Genomic DNA, 13715 nt, shown 5'->3' on the forward strand with positions numbered 1-13715 from the left:
TTGAATAAAATTTTTATTGAGGCGTACGTAGAAACATTAACGTTTGTATTCAAAATTTAGAGCAGCATTACTACATGAAAAAGAAATAAAAATATATTGTCTTTGACCCAGATTGGTTTGATTGAAATTTATACTGAAACGTAAATATAAATAGTCACGTCACAATTGTGTATACAGAATTTAAGAAACATAATATTTTCAAAAATTAAATATGTCAAATGTTGATTATATAAGTCTAATTTTACAAATGCATTGAATATGAAAGATATAAAATATTAAAATAATATTAAAAATCAAACTTCAAAATAACTACCTCAAAGTGATTGGCTTATTTCATGAATAGTAAATTTTGTGAGTTAACCAACATATGATTTTTAATATATATATAATTTAAGTAATCTTAAGTTAGGATAGAAAATTGGTTTAAGTTAATGTGTTGTATATCAGTTAATGTGTTTTAAAAATTAAAGTTATGTTAACATGTTATAACACTTTAGATTTTATATTTTGTTTGGTGTGTTAAAAATGTCAATGTGTGTTGTATATCATATCTTTTTATCTTATAATTATATCTTTTTATAGTTTGTTGTATATCCGATTATAGATCCACTGGCGTACAAGGAAGTTGGCATTCAACATGTATCTCCAAATTCTGGTAGGAAGACGTACACTTCACTAGTGTCTGCCTCAATCAAACCTAACGAAGGAATGATTTTTGAAAATATTCAAGCCGCAAAGTCATTTTATAGAAGATACGTTTTAGCTGGCGGTTTTTCTATTAGGAAGGAACACAGTGGGTGGACAATAATGTTGTTCGTTTGAAGTATTTTGTTTGCACTAAGGAAGGTTCAAGAACTATTAAGAAGTGGACATGCCAAGTGAAGATTTCAAAGGGAAAAAAAACATAGGAAGCCTTCTCAAAGAACAAATTGTGAGGCACAAATAAGATTAATTTTAACGGACAATGGCAAGTTGATGTGCTAAAAGTAGTCTAATAATTACTAACTAAATTACGCTAATCTAGACACTAAGTAATAAATTCTAAACTCTTAAACTTAACTAAACTACTAACCGGCAAGTGAACCGGTCGACTCTACTAAGTAAGTCTGGATATCAAACCCATGAGACTATTTTAATTACGTTAACTAGCTAAATTAGACTCAACTACAAACATGACTATTTATTTATTATTATTTCTTAAAAGGGAGGTTTACTAAAAACTAAAATTAAACTAATTAATAAAACTAAGGACTTAAGAACGACTTAACCCTAGACTTAATTTAGATGATGACGAAATAACTACCTAGGCTAGAATCCCCTAAATTTCAGTTGTTACTTAATCAGGAAAATATTTAGTTATGGACTGGGATCTTAAAATAGACACCTAAGAGAAAACCCGAACAGGACTCCTGACCCTTCTCAAGAGGCACCTATGGGTTTCTATTAAGTTTTAACGCACACCAATATTAAAAATCAAGTTTCCTTACGGTCACCTAATTATTTATGACTTAGTTCTTTTATACGAAATCCTACCTTACAGCGCGGAAATCAAAGGCAGTTTAAAATATTTAATTGATTTAATAGACAATAATTAAATAATCAAACATAGACGGACTCCTTACGAAGAACTAAATCTAGCAAGACCAAATAATAAAGACCTATCAATAACCTAGCACTTTACAGATTTAGGTTAGCAGTACGCTTAGGTTTATTAAATTAATAATTATTATTCCTATGATCTTATTGCAAATCAATCATAAAATAATCAAGAGCACAAAGTAATTGACCTAATAGCAACCTATCATAATGGCAAACAATAGTCAAGGCAACTATGAAATAATAACACTTAATCTAACAATCCTAAATATCCATACGCATCAATTTAATATAAGTAAACCTTTTACTAAATCATAAAACCATAACGATAAATAAATCCCAAATCAAAACACAATGTCAAAGTAGGTTCATCATAAGCCTAGGCAGTCTATAATGTTTAGCCTAGCATCATAAAATCAAACAAAATAATAATAGACGAAATCATGGCAAAACTAAATAAGAACGGAAGAATAAAGGCGATAAAATCCGGAGTCTTCGTCCTTGAATATTAAGCACTTCGCCGGCTGATTCCTCGACTCCAAAGCTGCCGAAAACTGACCTCGGACGCCTCGGAACTCACCAAATTCGTCTGGAACTTCAGGGTATGTTTAAGGGTGAGTTTAGGGGTCTTTAAATAGGCAACATGCAGTGATGTGCTTGAAGTAGTTTAATATTTATTAACTAAATTAACTAAAAATAAACACTAATTAATACTCTAGACTCTCTAAAACTGGACTAAACTGCTAACCGGCAAGTGAACCGATCGACTCTAGTAAAGCTAAGTAAGTCCCGATATCGAACCCATGAGACTCTTTAAATTACGTTTATTTGCTAATTAGACTCGACTACAAAACACGACTTATTAATTATACTTGTTTGGGGTATTTTATTTAAAATACTAATTTAATACTATAATTAAAAACTAATTAAGAAAATAAGTAATTTAAACGAAAACGAAGTTTGTTTATGAAAATAAGATGATGATGAGAAAACTACCTAGACTAGACTCCCCTAAATTTCAGTAATGAATTAACTTGGGAAAATATTTAGTTATGGACTGGGATCGTAAAATAGACACTTATAAGAAAACCCGAACAGGACCCCTGACCCTTCTCAAGAGAAACCTATGGATTTCTAAAAAGTTTTAACGCACACCAGTATTAAAAATCAAGTTCGCTTACGGTCACCCAATTGTTTATAATTTAGTTTCTTTGTACGAAATTCTACCTTACAGCGCGGAAATCAAAGGTAATTTAGTATACTTAATTGATTTGATAAACAATAATAAATAATCAACCATAGATGGACTCCTTACGAAGAACTAAATCTAGCAAGATTAACTAGTAAAGATTTATCAATAACCTAGCACTTTTCAGATTTTAGGTTAGCAACACACTTAGATTTATTTGACAATATTATTCCTATGATCTTATCATGACATCAATCATAAAATAATCAAAAACACAAAGTAATTGACCTAATAGCAATCCTATCATATGACAAACAATAATCAAGGAGAACCATGAAATAAAACTCATCAAAAAAATCCTAAGCATTCATACGCATCAATCAAAAATAAATAAATCTTTTACAAAACTATAAAAACCATAACGATTAACAACCCCAAAGTCAAATCAAAACATCAAAATAAGTTCATCATAACCAAGGCAGTTCATGCAATTTAGCCTAGCATCTTAGGTTTAAGCAAAGCAAACAAACAAAATTTCATGGTGATAAAATAATGAAAACGAAAGAAACAAAAGATAAAACCCGTGATCTTCGCCTTCAACTAATACGCGCAACACCAGCTGATTCTCCAACTCCAAAGCTGCCGGAAAATGCTCTCGGACTCCCCGGAACCCACCAAATTCGTCTGGACTTCAAGGTATGCTTAATGGTGAATTTAGGGGTCTTTTTATAGGCAACAGGGGTCCAAAAATAAGTTAAGTCGGTTCACAAACGAAGATTCTGGAAACATGGGCCACCGCGCCGCGCGGCGGGCTCCTCTCTCCCCATTGCGCGGCGCTTTGGTGATAGGGGGGGGGGGGCTGGCCGGCCTAGCCGGTCCGGTTCTCTTCTTGTTCGGTCCGGTTCGTTTCCTGATCCTTCGGTTCTCCGGTTCGGCTTGTTTTTGCTCCTTTTTCATCCTCTTTTCACCGGAATTCAAACGCGAAACCTAAAATATAAAAATATGTTAGTAGTATACAAATCTTACGACAAACCGAACGTAAACTAATAAAATATTAAATAAATGTACACGGGATTAACATATATTAAACGTTATATCAAATATCCCCACACTTAACCTTTTTTCGTCCCTGAAAAAGTCTCATTGCAACGGGATCAGAATCGGAGAAATACAGTCCTAAAACATATAGGTTATATTAAACTTTTAGAACAACGCAAAAACTGCGATCACCGATATTGTTGTCCACTTAAACCCATGCCTTTGTCTTTACCGGGACAAGTAAGATCCAACTATTATTATTCTTATTATTATTTTGTAAATAATCTAGCGGAACCTACAGTCAAGACCCGCTTTATTTTAGATTTTACCGGATCAAACCACCCCAACTTGACTTATACCTCATAATAGCAGATTAAAACATTGTTGCACATTTTTCAAAAACAGCTAAGACGATCAAGGATATTGTTTATCCACCTAAATTTAAACATAAAAGTATCCCAAGCAGCCATTAGATACGATTAAGGTTCAATTATTCAACTATCTAGCAAGTGTTCCCCACTACACGACATACCCCGTTATCAAGCAATACCTCGGACCCATTACCACACATGATTTTACAAGTTTCCATCTGTCGGTTTACATACGTCGTGTCTCTAGTTTATCCTGTTCTTAATGATATGTGATGCCAGTAAGAGGACCACGTATGACTAACAGCGGGATGATCACTGGACCATCAAGATTTTACTTCACTGTAATTGATGTAAGTGAGTGTAATGGCAGTAAACTGCGGGTTTATGCTTAAAAGCTTTTATTTATTTAAATATCCGAAGATACCCAGATGAACAACCGTAAAAAGACCCGTGGTCTCCGAACCCGAGGCATCCCAGCAATACAGGATTTAAGGCTATAAAACCATACGCCTATGAAGTGTTAACCACTAAAGCTAGAAATGTAAGTTTTTAAGTTTATATCACAGGCTACACGGTATAATTTAACGTTTAAACCTACCCAAGCATCGTATGATAGCGTATTTAGATTTCTATAAAATTTATAATTTTCTACAATCTAACTAAAAATGACGCTTGAGTATGGCCCGACCTTTCATCTCGTATTTTATACAGACTTAACATGTTTCCCACTAAAAATCATATTTATCGTTAAAAACCAACTATCAAACTGTCCTTTCATTCTAAAGGCTGAGCCTACCGAAACATCTCAAGTTAAGTGCATGTTCTTTAATTATATTTTGTTATTAGTAGTTTGTAAAACCGATTCCCGATAAGTATCCTCATCTCCCATTTATACGCGAAAAGAACAAAATCAATGGACATTTTTCAAAATTAATTTTTTTTATAAAAAATCTAAACAAAAAAAAAACATATGTATTCCCATCCCCACATTTAAAATTTGCATTGTCCTCAATGCAGGAACGGAAACACGACTCAAAAATTTAAAACAAAACCTAAAAATACAGAAATAAAGAAAAATAAAACAAAGCTCAAAATTAAGAACTAAAAACAAAGTAAAAAAGAAAAGACTTAGCTGGTAATATGGAAGACTGTCAAAGTGCCACTCTCGTCGCCATGAATTCTCTCCTCTCTACTTCGCTCGCCATGATTATTTATCTCATTCTCTCATTTCTGAACGGACACGGCCTCTCCGCTCTACGTACCTAAGTGAATACATAGCAGAATATCTAGAAAATAAAGTCTAATTAGGTGTCCTGAAAAACATCACACCAACTCATCCTCCCAGCCATACAAGTTCAGATAAATAATTATACAAACCAACGAAAATAAAAACATCATACAAGAAAAATAAAACATAAAAAGATATAACTCCCAATGCTTGCTAGGACGCCCCCACACTTGAATTTTGCAATACACTTCATGGGGGTCATTTTTAGCTCAAATCCTAAAAAAACTTAAAAACACAAAAAAACAGAAAAAACTACAAAATACTACGTTAGTGACCCGACAATTATACAAGCTCCGCGGAACCTCCCCACACTTGAACTTAATCAGGAGGTTTCTGTTTCACCTGGACCCTATCTAACCCGTTCAGTTCCACCCGGTACTTGTTAAACATTGAAATTTTCTCGGTGGAATTGCAAAATGATTTAAAAATCCTTAATGGGTCAGACCACCAAAATTTAAACTTACCTGGCATGAACCGGATGTATGACATGTATCGAGAAGACTGGTCGTTCTTGGACTTCAATGGCTTTCTCTTTACTGTAGACCATCTTCTGACTTGCAAATTATTCCGATTCACAGATGCTTTTCTCTTCGCCTTCTTCCGTGGTTTTAATTTATGAGCATTATTTATAATAAGTGCCACGGGCCAGCTGTGGAGGTCTTCCACTACCACCACTTCTATATCTTTTAATAGGGATTCAAAAAATGCTAAGTCACCCTCCGAATCGAACTCACCTATTTCATCGTACTCAGGCAATCCTTCTAACTCCAAATCCAAAAACTCATCTTCCTCACACAACGTATTCTCAACCTCTTCCTCAACACCGAATATTAACTCCAGTGAATCTCTCTGGTCCACGTCCACGGCAACGGCACCAAAAACTTGATGACGCTTGAATTAGTTTAATATTTATTAAATAAATTAACTACAAATAAACGCTAAGTAATACTCTAGACTCTCTAAAACTGGACTAAACTACTAACCGGCAAGTGAACCGATCGACTCTAGTAAAGCTAAGTAAGTCCGGATATCGAACCCACGAGACTATTTAAATTACGTTTATTAGCTAATTAGACTCGACTACAAAACACGACTTATTAATTATACTTGTTTGGGGTATTTTATTTAAAATACTAATTTAATACTATAATTAAAAACTAATTAAGAAAACAAGTAATTTAAACGAAAACGAAGTTTGTTTATGAAAATTAGATGATGATGAGAAAACTACCTAGGCTAGACTCCCCTAAATTTCAGTAATGAATTAACTTGGGAAAATATTTAGTTATGGACTGGGATCGTAAAATAGACATTTATAAGAAAACCCGAACAGGACCCCTGACCCTTCTCAAGAGAAACCTATGGATTTCTAAAAAGTTTTAACGCACACCAGTATTAAAAATCAAGTTCGCTTACGGTCACCAAATTGTTTATAATTTAGTTTCTTTGTACGAAATTCTACCTTACAGCGCGGAAATCAAAGGTAATTTACTATACTTAATTGATTTGATAAACAATAATAAATAATCAACCCTAGACGGACTCCTTACGAAGAACTAAATCTAGCAAGATTAAATAGTAAAGACTTATCAATAACCTAGCACTTTTCAGATTTTAGGTTAGCAGCACACTTAGATTTATTTGACAATATTATTCCTATGATATTATCATGACATCAATCATAAAATAATCAAAAACACAAAGTAATTGACCTAATAGCAATCCTATCATATGACAAACAATAATCAAGGAGAACCATGAAATAAAACTCATCAAACAATCCTAAGCATTCATACGCATCAATCAAAAATAAATAAATCTTTTACAAAACTATAAAAACCATAACGATAAACAATCCCAAAGTCAAATCAAAACATCAAAATAAGTTCATCATAACCAAGGCAGTTCATGCAATTTAGCATAGCATCTTAGGTTTAAGCAAAACAAACAAATAAAAATTCATGGTGATAAAATAATGAAAATGAAAGAAACAAAAGATAAAACCCGTGATCTTCGCCTTCAACTAATACGCGCAACACCAGCTGATTCTCCGATTCCAAAGTTGTCGGAAACTGCTCTCGGACTCCTCGGAACCCACCAAATTGGTCTGGACTTCAAGGTATGCTTAATGGTGAGTTTAGGGGTCTTTTTATAGGCAACATGGGTCCAAAAATAAGTTAAGTCGGTTCACAAACAAAGATTCTGGAAACATGGGCCGCCGCGCCGCGTGGCGGGCTCCTCTCTCCCCGTCGCGCGGTGCTCTGGTGATAAGGGGGGTTGGGGGCTTGCCGGCCTAGCCTGTCCGTTTCTCTTCTGGTTCGGTCCGGTTCGTTTCCTGATCCTTTGGTTCTCCGGTTCGGCTTGTTTTTGCTCCTTTTTCATCCTCTTTTCACCGGAATTCAAACCCGAAACCTAAAATATAAAAATATGTTAGTAGTATACAAATCTTAGGAGAAATCGAACATAAACTATTAAAATATTAAATAAATGTACACGAGATTAACATATATTAAACGTTATGTCAGGCACCCAAAAATACGAAAGTCGGTTTAGGAAAAAGCTGGAAACATCTGGAAAGGGGTCGCCGCTCCCCGCGGTGCTCCAGCTAGGGTTAGGGTGGCCTGGTCATGTTTGGTTTTGTTCACTCCTGGTTCGGTCTGGTTCGTTTCCTGATGCTTCGGTTCGCCGGTTTAGCTTGTTTTTGATCGTTTTTCGCCCTCTTTAACCACGAACAAGTCCCGGGACCTACATTTATTTGCATTTATTCAAATAAGTTAGTAGCATCCAAATCCTAACAAAAACCGAGAATAAACTAATAAAATATTATATAAAAGATACACGAGATTAATGTATATTAAACGTTATATCACAAGCTATGCAGTCAATATCGCCGATATATCACCGATATATCAGTGATATATCGGTTATCGGTCCCTGACGATATATAAGTCAGAATATTGGTTTAGAATATATCGGTACCGATAATATCAACGATATTGACCGATATTTGACCGATATTGGATTAATATTTGACCGATATATCACCGATATTCCTGTTATCAGTGTTTTAAGTCTTAATTATCAACTTTTAGTGTTCAATGTCATTGTTTTAATTCTTAATAAATTCTTACTTGCTACGATTGTTAGTGTTTTGCAAATTGCAAAAGGTTAATTTGCTAATGGTAAAAGACTATACTGAATTATTAGTTTTAAATTGCTATACATATATATATATATATATATATATATATGAATTTTACATGATATTAAAATTACCGATATCCCACCGATATCTCACTGCAATAACCGATATCTCAGATATCGGTCCTTGACCGATACCCGATATTTTTCCGCATTAACTGCTTAGATCACAAGTATAGGGTGAAATATTTGGTGAAGCACACAATCATCTATTTGTTGATGAAGATGATATCCATTTCTTGATTTCTGCTCGCGAGCTTATGTTTACCCACAAAAAGATGTTAGATGATCTTGCTAATATTAACATTGGTCCGGTTAAAGCTTTCAACATTATAATATTATAAGGACCATGTATGGGGGTTTTGATAAAGTTGGCGCAACAAAGTCTAACTGCAAAAACTACAAAAGAAGTATCAACTTATATATCGGAGACTACGATGCTGAGATGGTTGTTCAATGCCTTATGGCGAAGAAAGAATACTGTCCCAGTTTCTCATGTGATTATTCTACTACAACAGATGGCGCGTTAAAGAGTTTATTTTAGGTTGATGAGCGCGCCAAGATGAATTTCTACGTCTTTGGTGATGTTGTTTCATTTGTTGCAGTATATCGTCATAACAAGTAATAAAATTATCAACGCATATTTTTTCCTTTATTGTATTTTATGTATTGATTCATTTTTTTTTACAGGTATAACCTGATTTTTGTTCCATTTACTAGAATTGACAACCATAATAAGAATGTTACCCTTGGCGCAGCGTTGGTTGGTTCGGAAACCGCAAAATCTTACACTTGGTTGCTGTAGTGTTTTAAAAAGGCTTTTGGTTATGAACCAACAGTGGTTGTAACTGACCAAGACCCCGCCATGAAACGTGCAATTGAATATGTTTTTCCTAATGATAGGCATCGGTTGTGCATGTGGCATATTATGGATAAGCTGTCTGGGAAGGTATAAGAGAACTCTTAATTGGTTATGTGGTATATTTTTGTGTTTTAGATTATTGATTGTGTTATTGTATGCCATTATATTCTTTCAGGTTGGATCCGACCTTTGCAACACCACAGATTTTAAGACTCGACTGTGTGATATTGTTTGGATGGACTCAATAACACCTAAACTGTTTGAAAAGGAGTGGGCTTTAATAATAAATGATTTTCATTTAAATAACCACGATTGGCTCAAAGATATATTCCATATTAGAGAGACATGGATTCCTGATTACTATCGTGAAGAAACCATGTCTGGTCTAATGCGTACGTCATCCAGATCAGTGAGCGAGAACCATTTTTTTGGCAAGTTTTGTAACCCACGTTGCACTTTAGTTGAGTTTCTGGCACGTTTTGAGACTGCATTGGATCATCAGAGACATGAACATCGGAAGAACGATCATGATTGTAAATATACAAGAGCCGCAACATGGAGTAACTTTGCAATTGCGAAACAAGCAGCTGAAATCTATATGAGAACCATTTTTTTATGTCTAATTGGAAATACAAGCAGCTCTTCACAATTGCACTTTCATGAGTTACCTACCCGTCGATGACTTTCTGAAATTCAATATTCGGGACTTTCTACACTTACCTGCTTCATTTCACGAGGTATATCGGATATTCAATATTCGGTCTTGTTTTAGTATGTTTGGGCTTTCTGGAATTCAACATTCCGGCAAGTTTTACTGTGTTTATTTTCTACACTGTATAAAACTATACTTTATTCTTCATGGTAGGTTATGATTCGCAACGAAGACATCACCGTGTATTGTAGCTGTAAGAGGTTCGAGCAATTCGGTTTACTATGTTGTCACATTTTAAGGTGCTCCATATTTTGGATATCAGGGTATTCCCCAAGCAATACATTAATCATAGGTGGACAAAAGACGCTATTTCAACAACCCTATGTGGTCTATTGGTTTTGATGAGCCCAACATAGACAAAAGTACTGATTTTTATCGTTTTGTTCGAGACATAAACATTGCGCATGACCATATCTTAATCAAGCTGGTTACTAACATGCAAAAGCTACATCATTACCGCGACTACATTAATGAGTACAAATCTATAGTAGACAAGGTTACATTTGACGCCCCTAGACCTAGTCGGCGAGACATGTTTGCTGAACTAACCGGTGTAACACAACCAGATCAAATCCATATTCGTGCCCCAATTGGTGTTATGACTAAAGGATGTGGGCTTCCAATTCGCTATAAGTCATTACGCGAGCAAGCTATAAGTCAAAGTCAACTGGATAAGCCCCTAAGGACATGCATAATATGCCATGAACTTGGTCATGACTCCCGCAACCATCACAGGTACAGTATCAACAAGAATGCTTCAGAAGACGGAGCGAGCACGTCACATGAAGAAAATATGGAAGAGTACCTGGTTGTCTTTTTTCCCCTTCATTTTCCATTAGACTTTATTTTTATTTCAACTTAGCATTTTTAAAGTTTATGTTTAAAAACACCTGTCAAGGTTTACTAATGTGTTTGTTGATGGGTTTTTGTTTTATTCATTACAAACACCAACAACTTAAGTACTATTTCTTTAAGGTTTTATGTTTAATAACATTTGATGTCTTTGTTATCAACACCTGATCGATAATGAATCATTTTATTGGCTACCTTCTGTTATCAACACCGGATGGATGATGAATCGATATCCATTATTTAGACATGATCATATGTTTTGCAAACTCTACTTAATCGTATCTAATAATATCCAAATTTGTTGATGTGGTTTATCCACTGAATGTCAAAAACTTCAGATAAAAGATGACACTAAATGTTATTAACTTGATGTGTTTTTAACAACAGACGACACTAAATATTTTTTTAAAGAGCACTTACTGTCTAAATTGAACTTATCACATTTAACATCAAAACACACAACACAAACAAAACAACCCATAATATAAACAGTCCACCATCCGTAGCATCAAACCAAACCATATTTGAAACATACTAAACCGTCAACACGTTCAACAAAAATGTTTTCGAAATAAATAAACAAGACCAAATAGAACTGTCATAACACGTTAACTACAAAATAAAACTGTCATAACCTTCAACAATCAAGCAAGATTTAACCTGTCCATTATTCTCTTAGGAGTAGTCTTGTCCATATTCTCTTTCTCGGTCGCAGACAATTGGTGATATTGTCACACCCCGTTGAGCGATTTGCGGAAGCGTAAAACGGAAATGTAACAAACACCTCTGGTATTAACCACATTGTTTATAAAGAAAATTACAAACTAGCTTACAATATTTTACATTGACCTAACTTTGTTTACAACTAGGTGATACAAACTAAATCCAGCCCATTAAGCGACTTTACTTCTTACTAGCACAGTTGCATCAATTCACCCAGCATTGATCGCAAGTCAAACACGTGGCACATTGACTTTCTAGTTCAAGTCTGGTACCTGAAAAACATGTTAAAATGGGTCAACTACAAATAGTTGGTGAGTTTCACGAGTTTCAATAAATCAGTTGTGCGTATAACAATTACAATTGTAAATACGCAAGTATGTATGTATGTATGTATGTATGTATGTATGTACGTTCACAAGTATGTTTGTTTGTATATTTATGATGTAATTATGCTAAGCTACAATGAAGCCTTGATTGTCTGTGCTGCGTGCATCCATTTCCCACGCCCAATCAACCACTGTGGCTCCCCTTCCGCCCACAACATGCCCCGGTAACTATGTCTAACACTACATAGCCTGTTTGTATAAATATGGTCATGTGCAAACGGTGCTATGTGACACGGCAACCAGGCCAAATCTGTTTGGGTTTGTCAAACCAATAGTACTATTCACAAGCCACCGGCTCGAAGTTAATCACTGTGTTCGTGGGGACTTTCGTGTGTTAGCACTTAGATAATTCCCATCATCAAACAATTCAGAGTATATAGATATGTATCAACATGTTTTTCACCCTAAAAGTTTGTAAAAATAGTTTAAAGTGGGGTCATGAAACTCACGGTTTAGTAGATAATCAGCACCGAGTCAGCTCGTGGTTTGTTTGATTCGCTATCACTAGTTCCTATAATCAATATTATAATAATATTAATATTTTAATAATATTATAATCTCAATACTAAACAGGGCTGTATACCTAATTTGGGTATAGCTGGAACACGCAGAAAGTGTCAGTAGGTTTAGATTGTGATGTTGTTCATTGTCTAATACTTAAAACCGAACTTGGCTCAGTTTCCTGTTTCACCAGCTGGGCCAAGTTGTTCGTTTATGCGTTCAGAAAACAATTATGGGGATGTAAGCTTGGGTAAACGTGTTGGTCGATAAAATGATTAAGTTATAAAGAAAGATCACAAGGGGTCTGGATTCGCTACGGGGCTTGTTTCCGTGTATTCAGTTTGGTTTGGAGAAAAACACGCACAATTCACCCAAATTGTCGGGATTTCTCACAAAAAGTTCATTTTTACTTAATTAGTCCAAAAAGATGGTTTTTGATCACTCTTGATGTTCTGATATTCCAACAGGTTCGTTAATCACGAACTTGTCGGTTTTTATCATAATCGAATTCGTTTAACTTTCAAATTAGCACCATTAATTATCCGTTAATCATTAAATTATGAAAATTTAGCCACTTATCAATAAAAATATGTAAATATTTATAAAAGTATTTTGGGAATTATTTACTGATTTATTAATTTATAAAAATTCATTTTATATGCTATATTTAGCTTGAAAATTGTCCGTTTATACCAAACGATTTCCAAAAATTCCGACAAAATTCCTGAATGACCAGAATATGTTCAAAAACAACTTGGAAAATCTCAAACTCTAACAATCTTGCCAAATATCATTTCCGAGCCAAAAACCACTATGAAAATTCAAATAAACGCAAATACACAAAACATACTTAGGTTTTTCCAAATTACCCCAAATTTTATATGTGATCAAAATATACCAAATTTGAGTTCTCCAAAAATTTTAATAATTTTTCAAATATTTTAAATATTTTTCCTAAATAAACACCCCATTTCGGTAATAAATTCGCCAAATATT

The 13715-nt window shown here is 34.5% G+C and overlaps 1 protein-coding gene across 1 annotated transcript; it reads left to right on the top strand.

Moving 5' to 3' along the window:
- The first annotated feature begins 9032 nt into the window (after positions 1-9032).
- Positions 9033-10227, top strand: LOC143587683 (protein FAR1-RELATED SEQUENCE 5-like). Its single transcript, XM_077068908.1, has 5 exons — positions 9033-9216; positions 9289-9304; positions 9374-9446; positions 9489-9632; positions 9721-10227. Exons 1-5 carry the CDS (start codon positions 9033-9035, stop codon positions 10225-10227), a joined length of 924 nt encoding a protein of 307 aa, XP_076925023.1.
- Positions 10228-13715: the final 3488 nt, after the last annotated feature.

This window comes from Bidens hawaiensis, unplaced genomic scaffold (genome assembly GCF_021521415.1).
Source record: "Bidens hawaiensis isolate Kalapana, Puna unplaced genomic scaffold, B.hawaiensis_p1.1 tig00035837_1, whole genome shotgun sequence".
Taxonomy (NCBI): Eukaryota; Viridiplantae; Streptophyta; class Magnoliopsida; order Asterales; family Asteraceae; genus Bidens; species Bidens hawaiensis.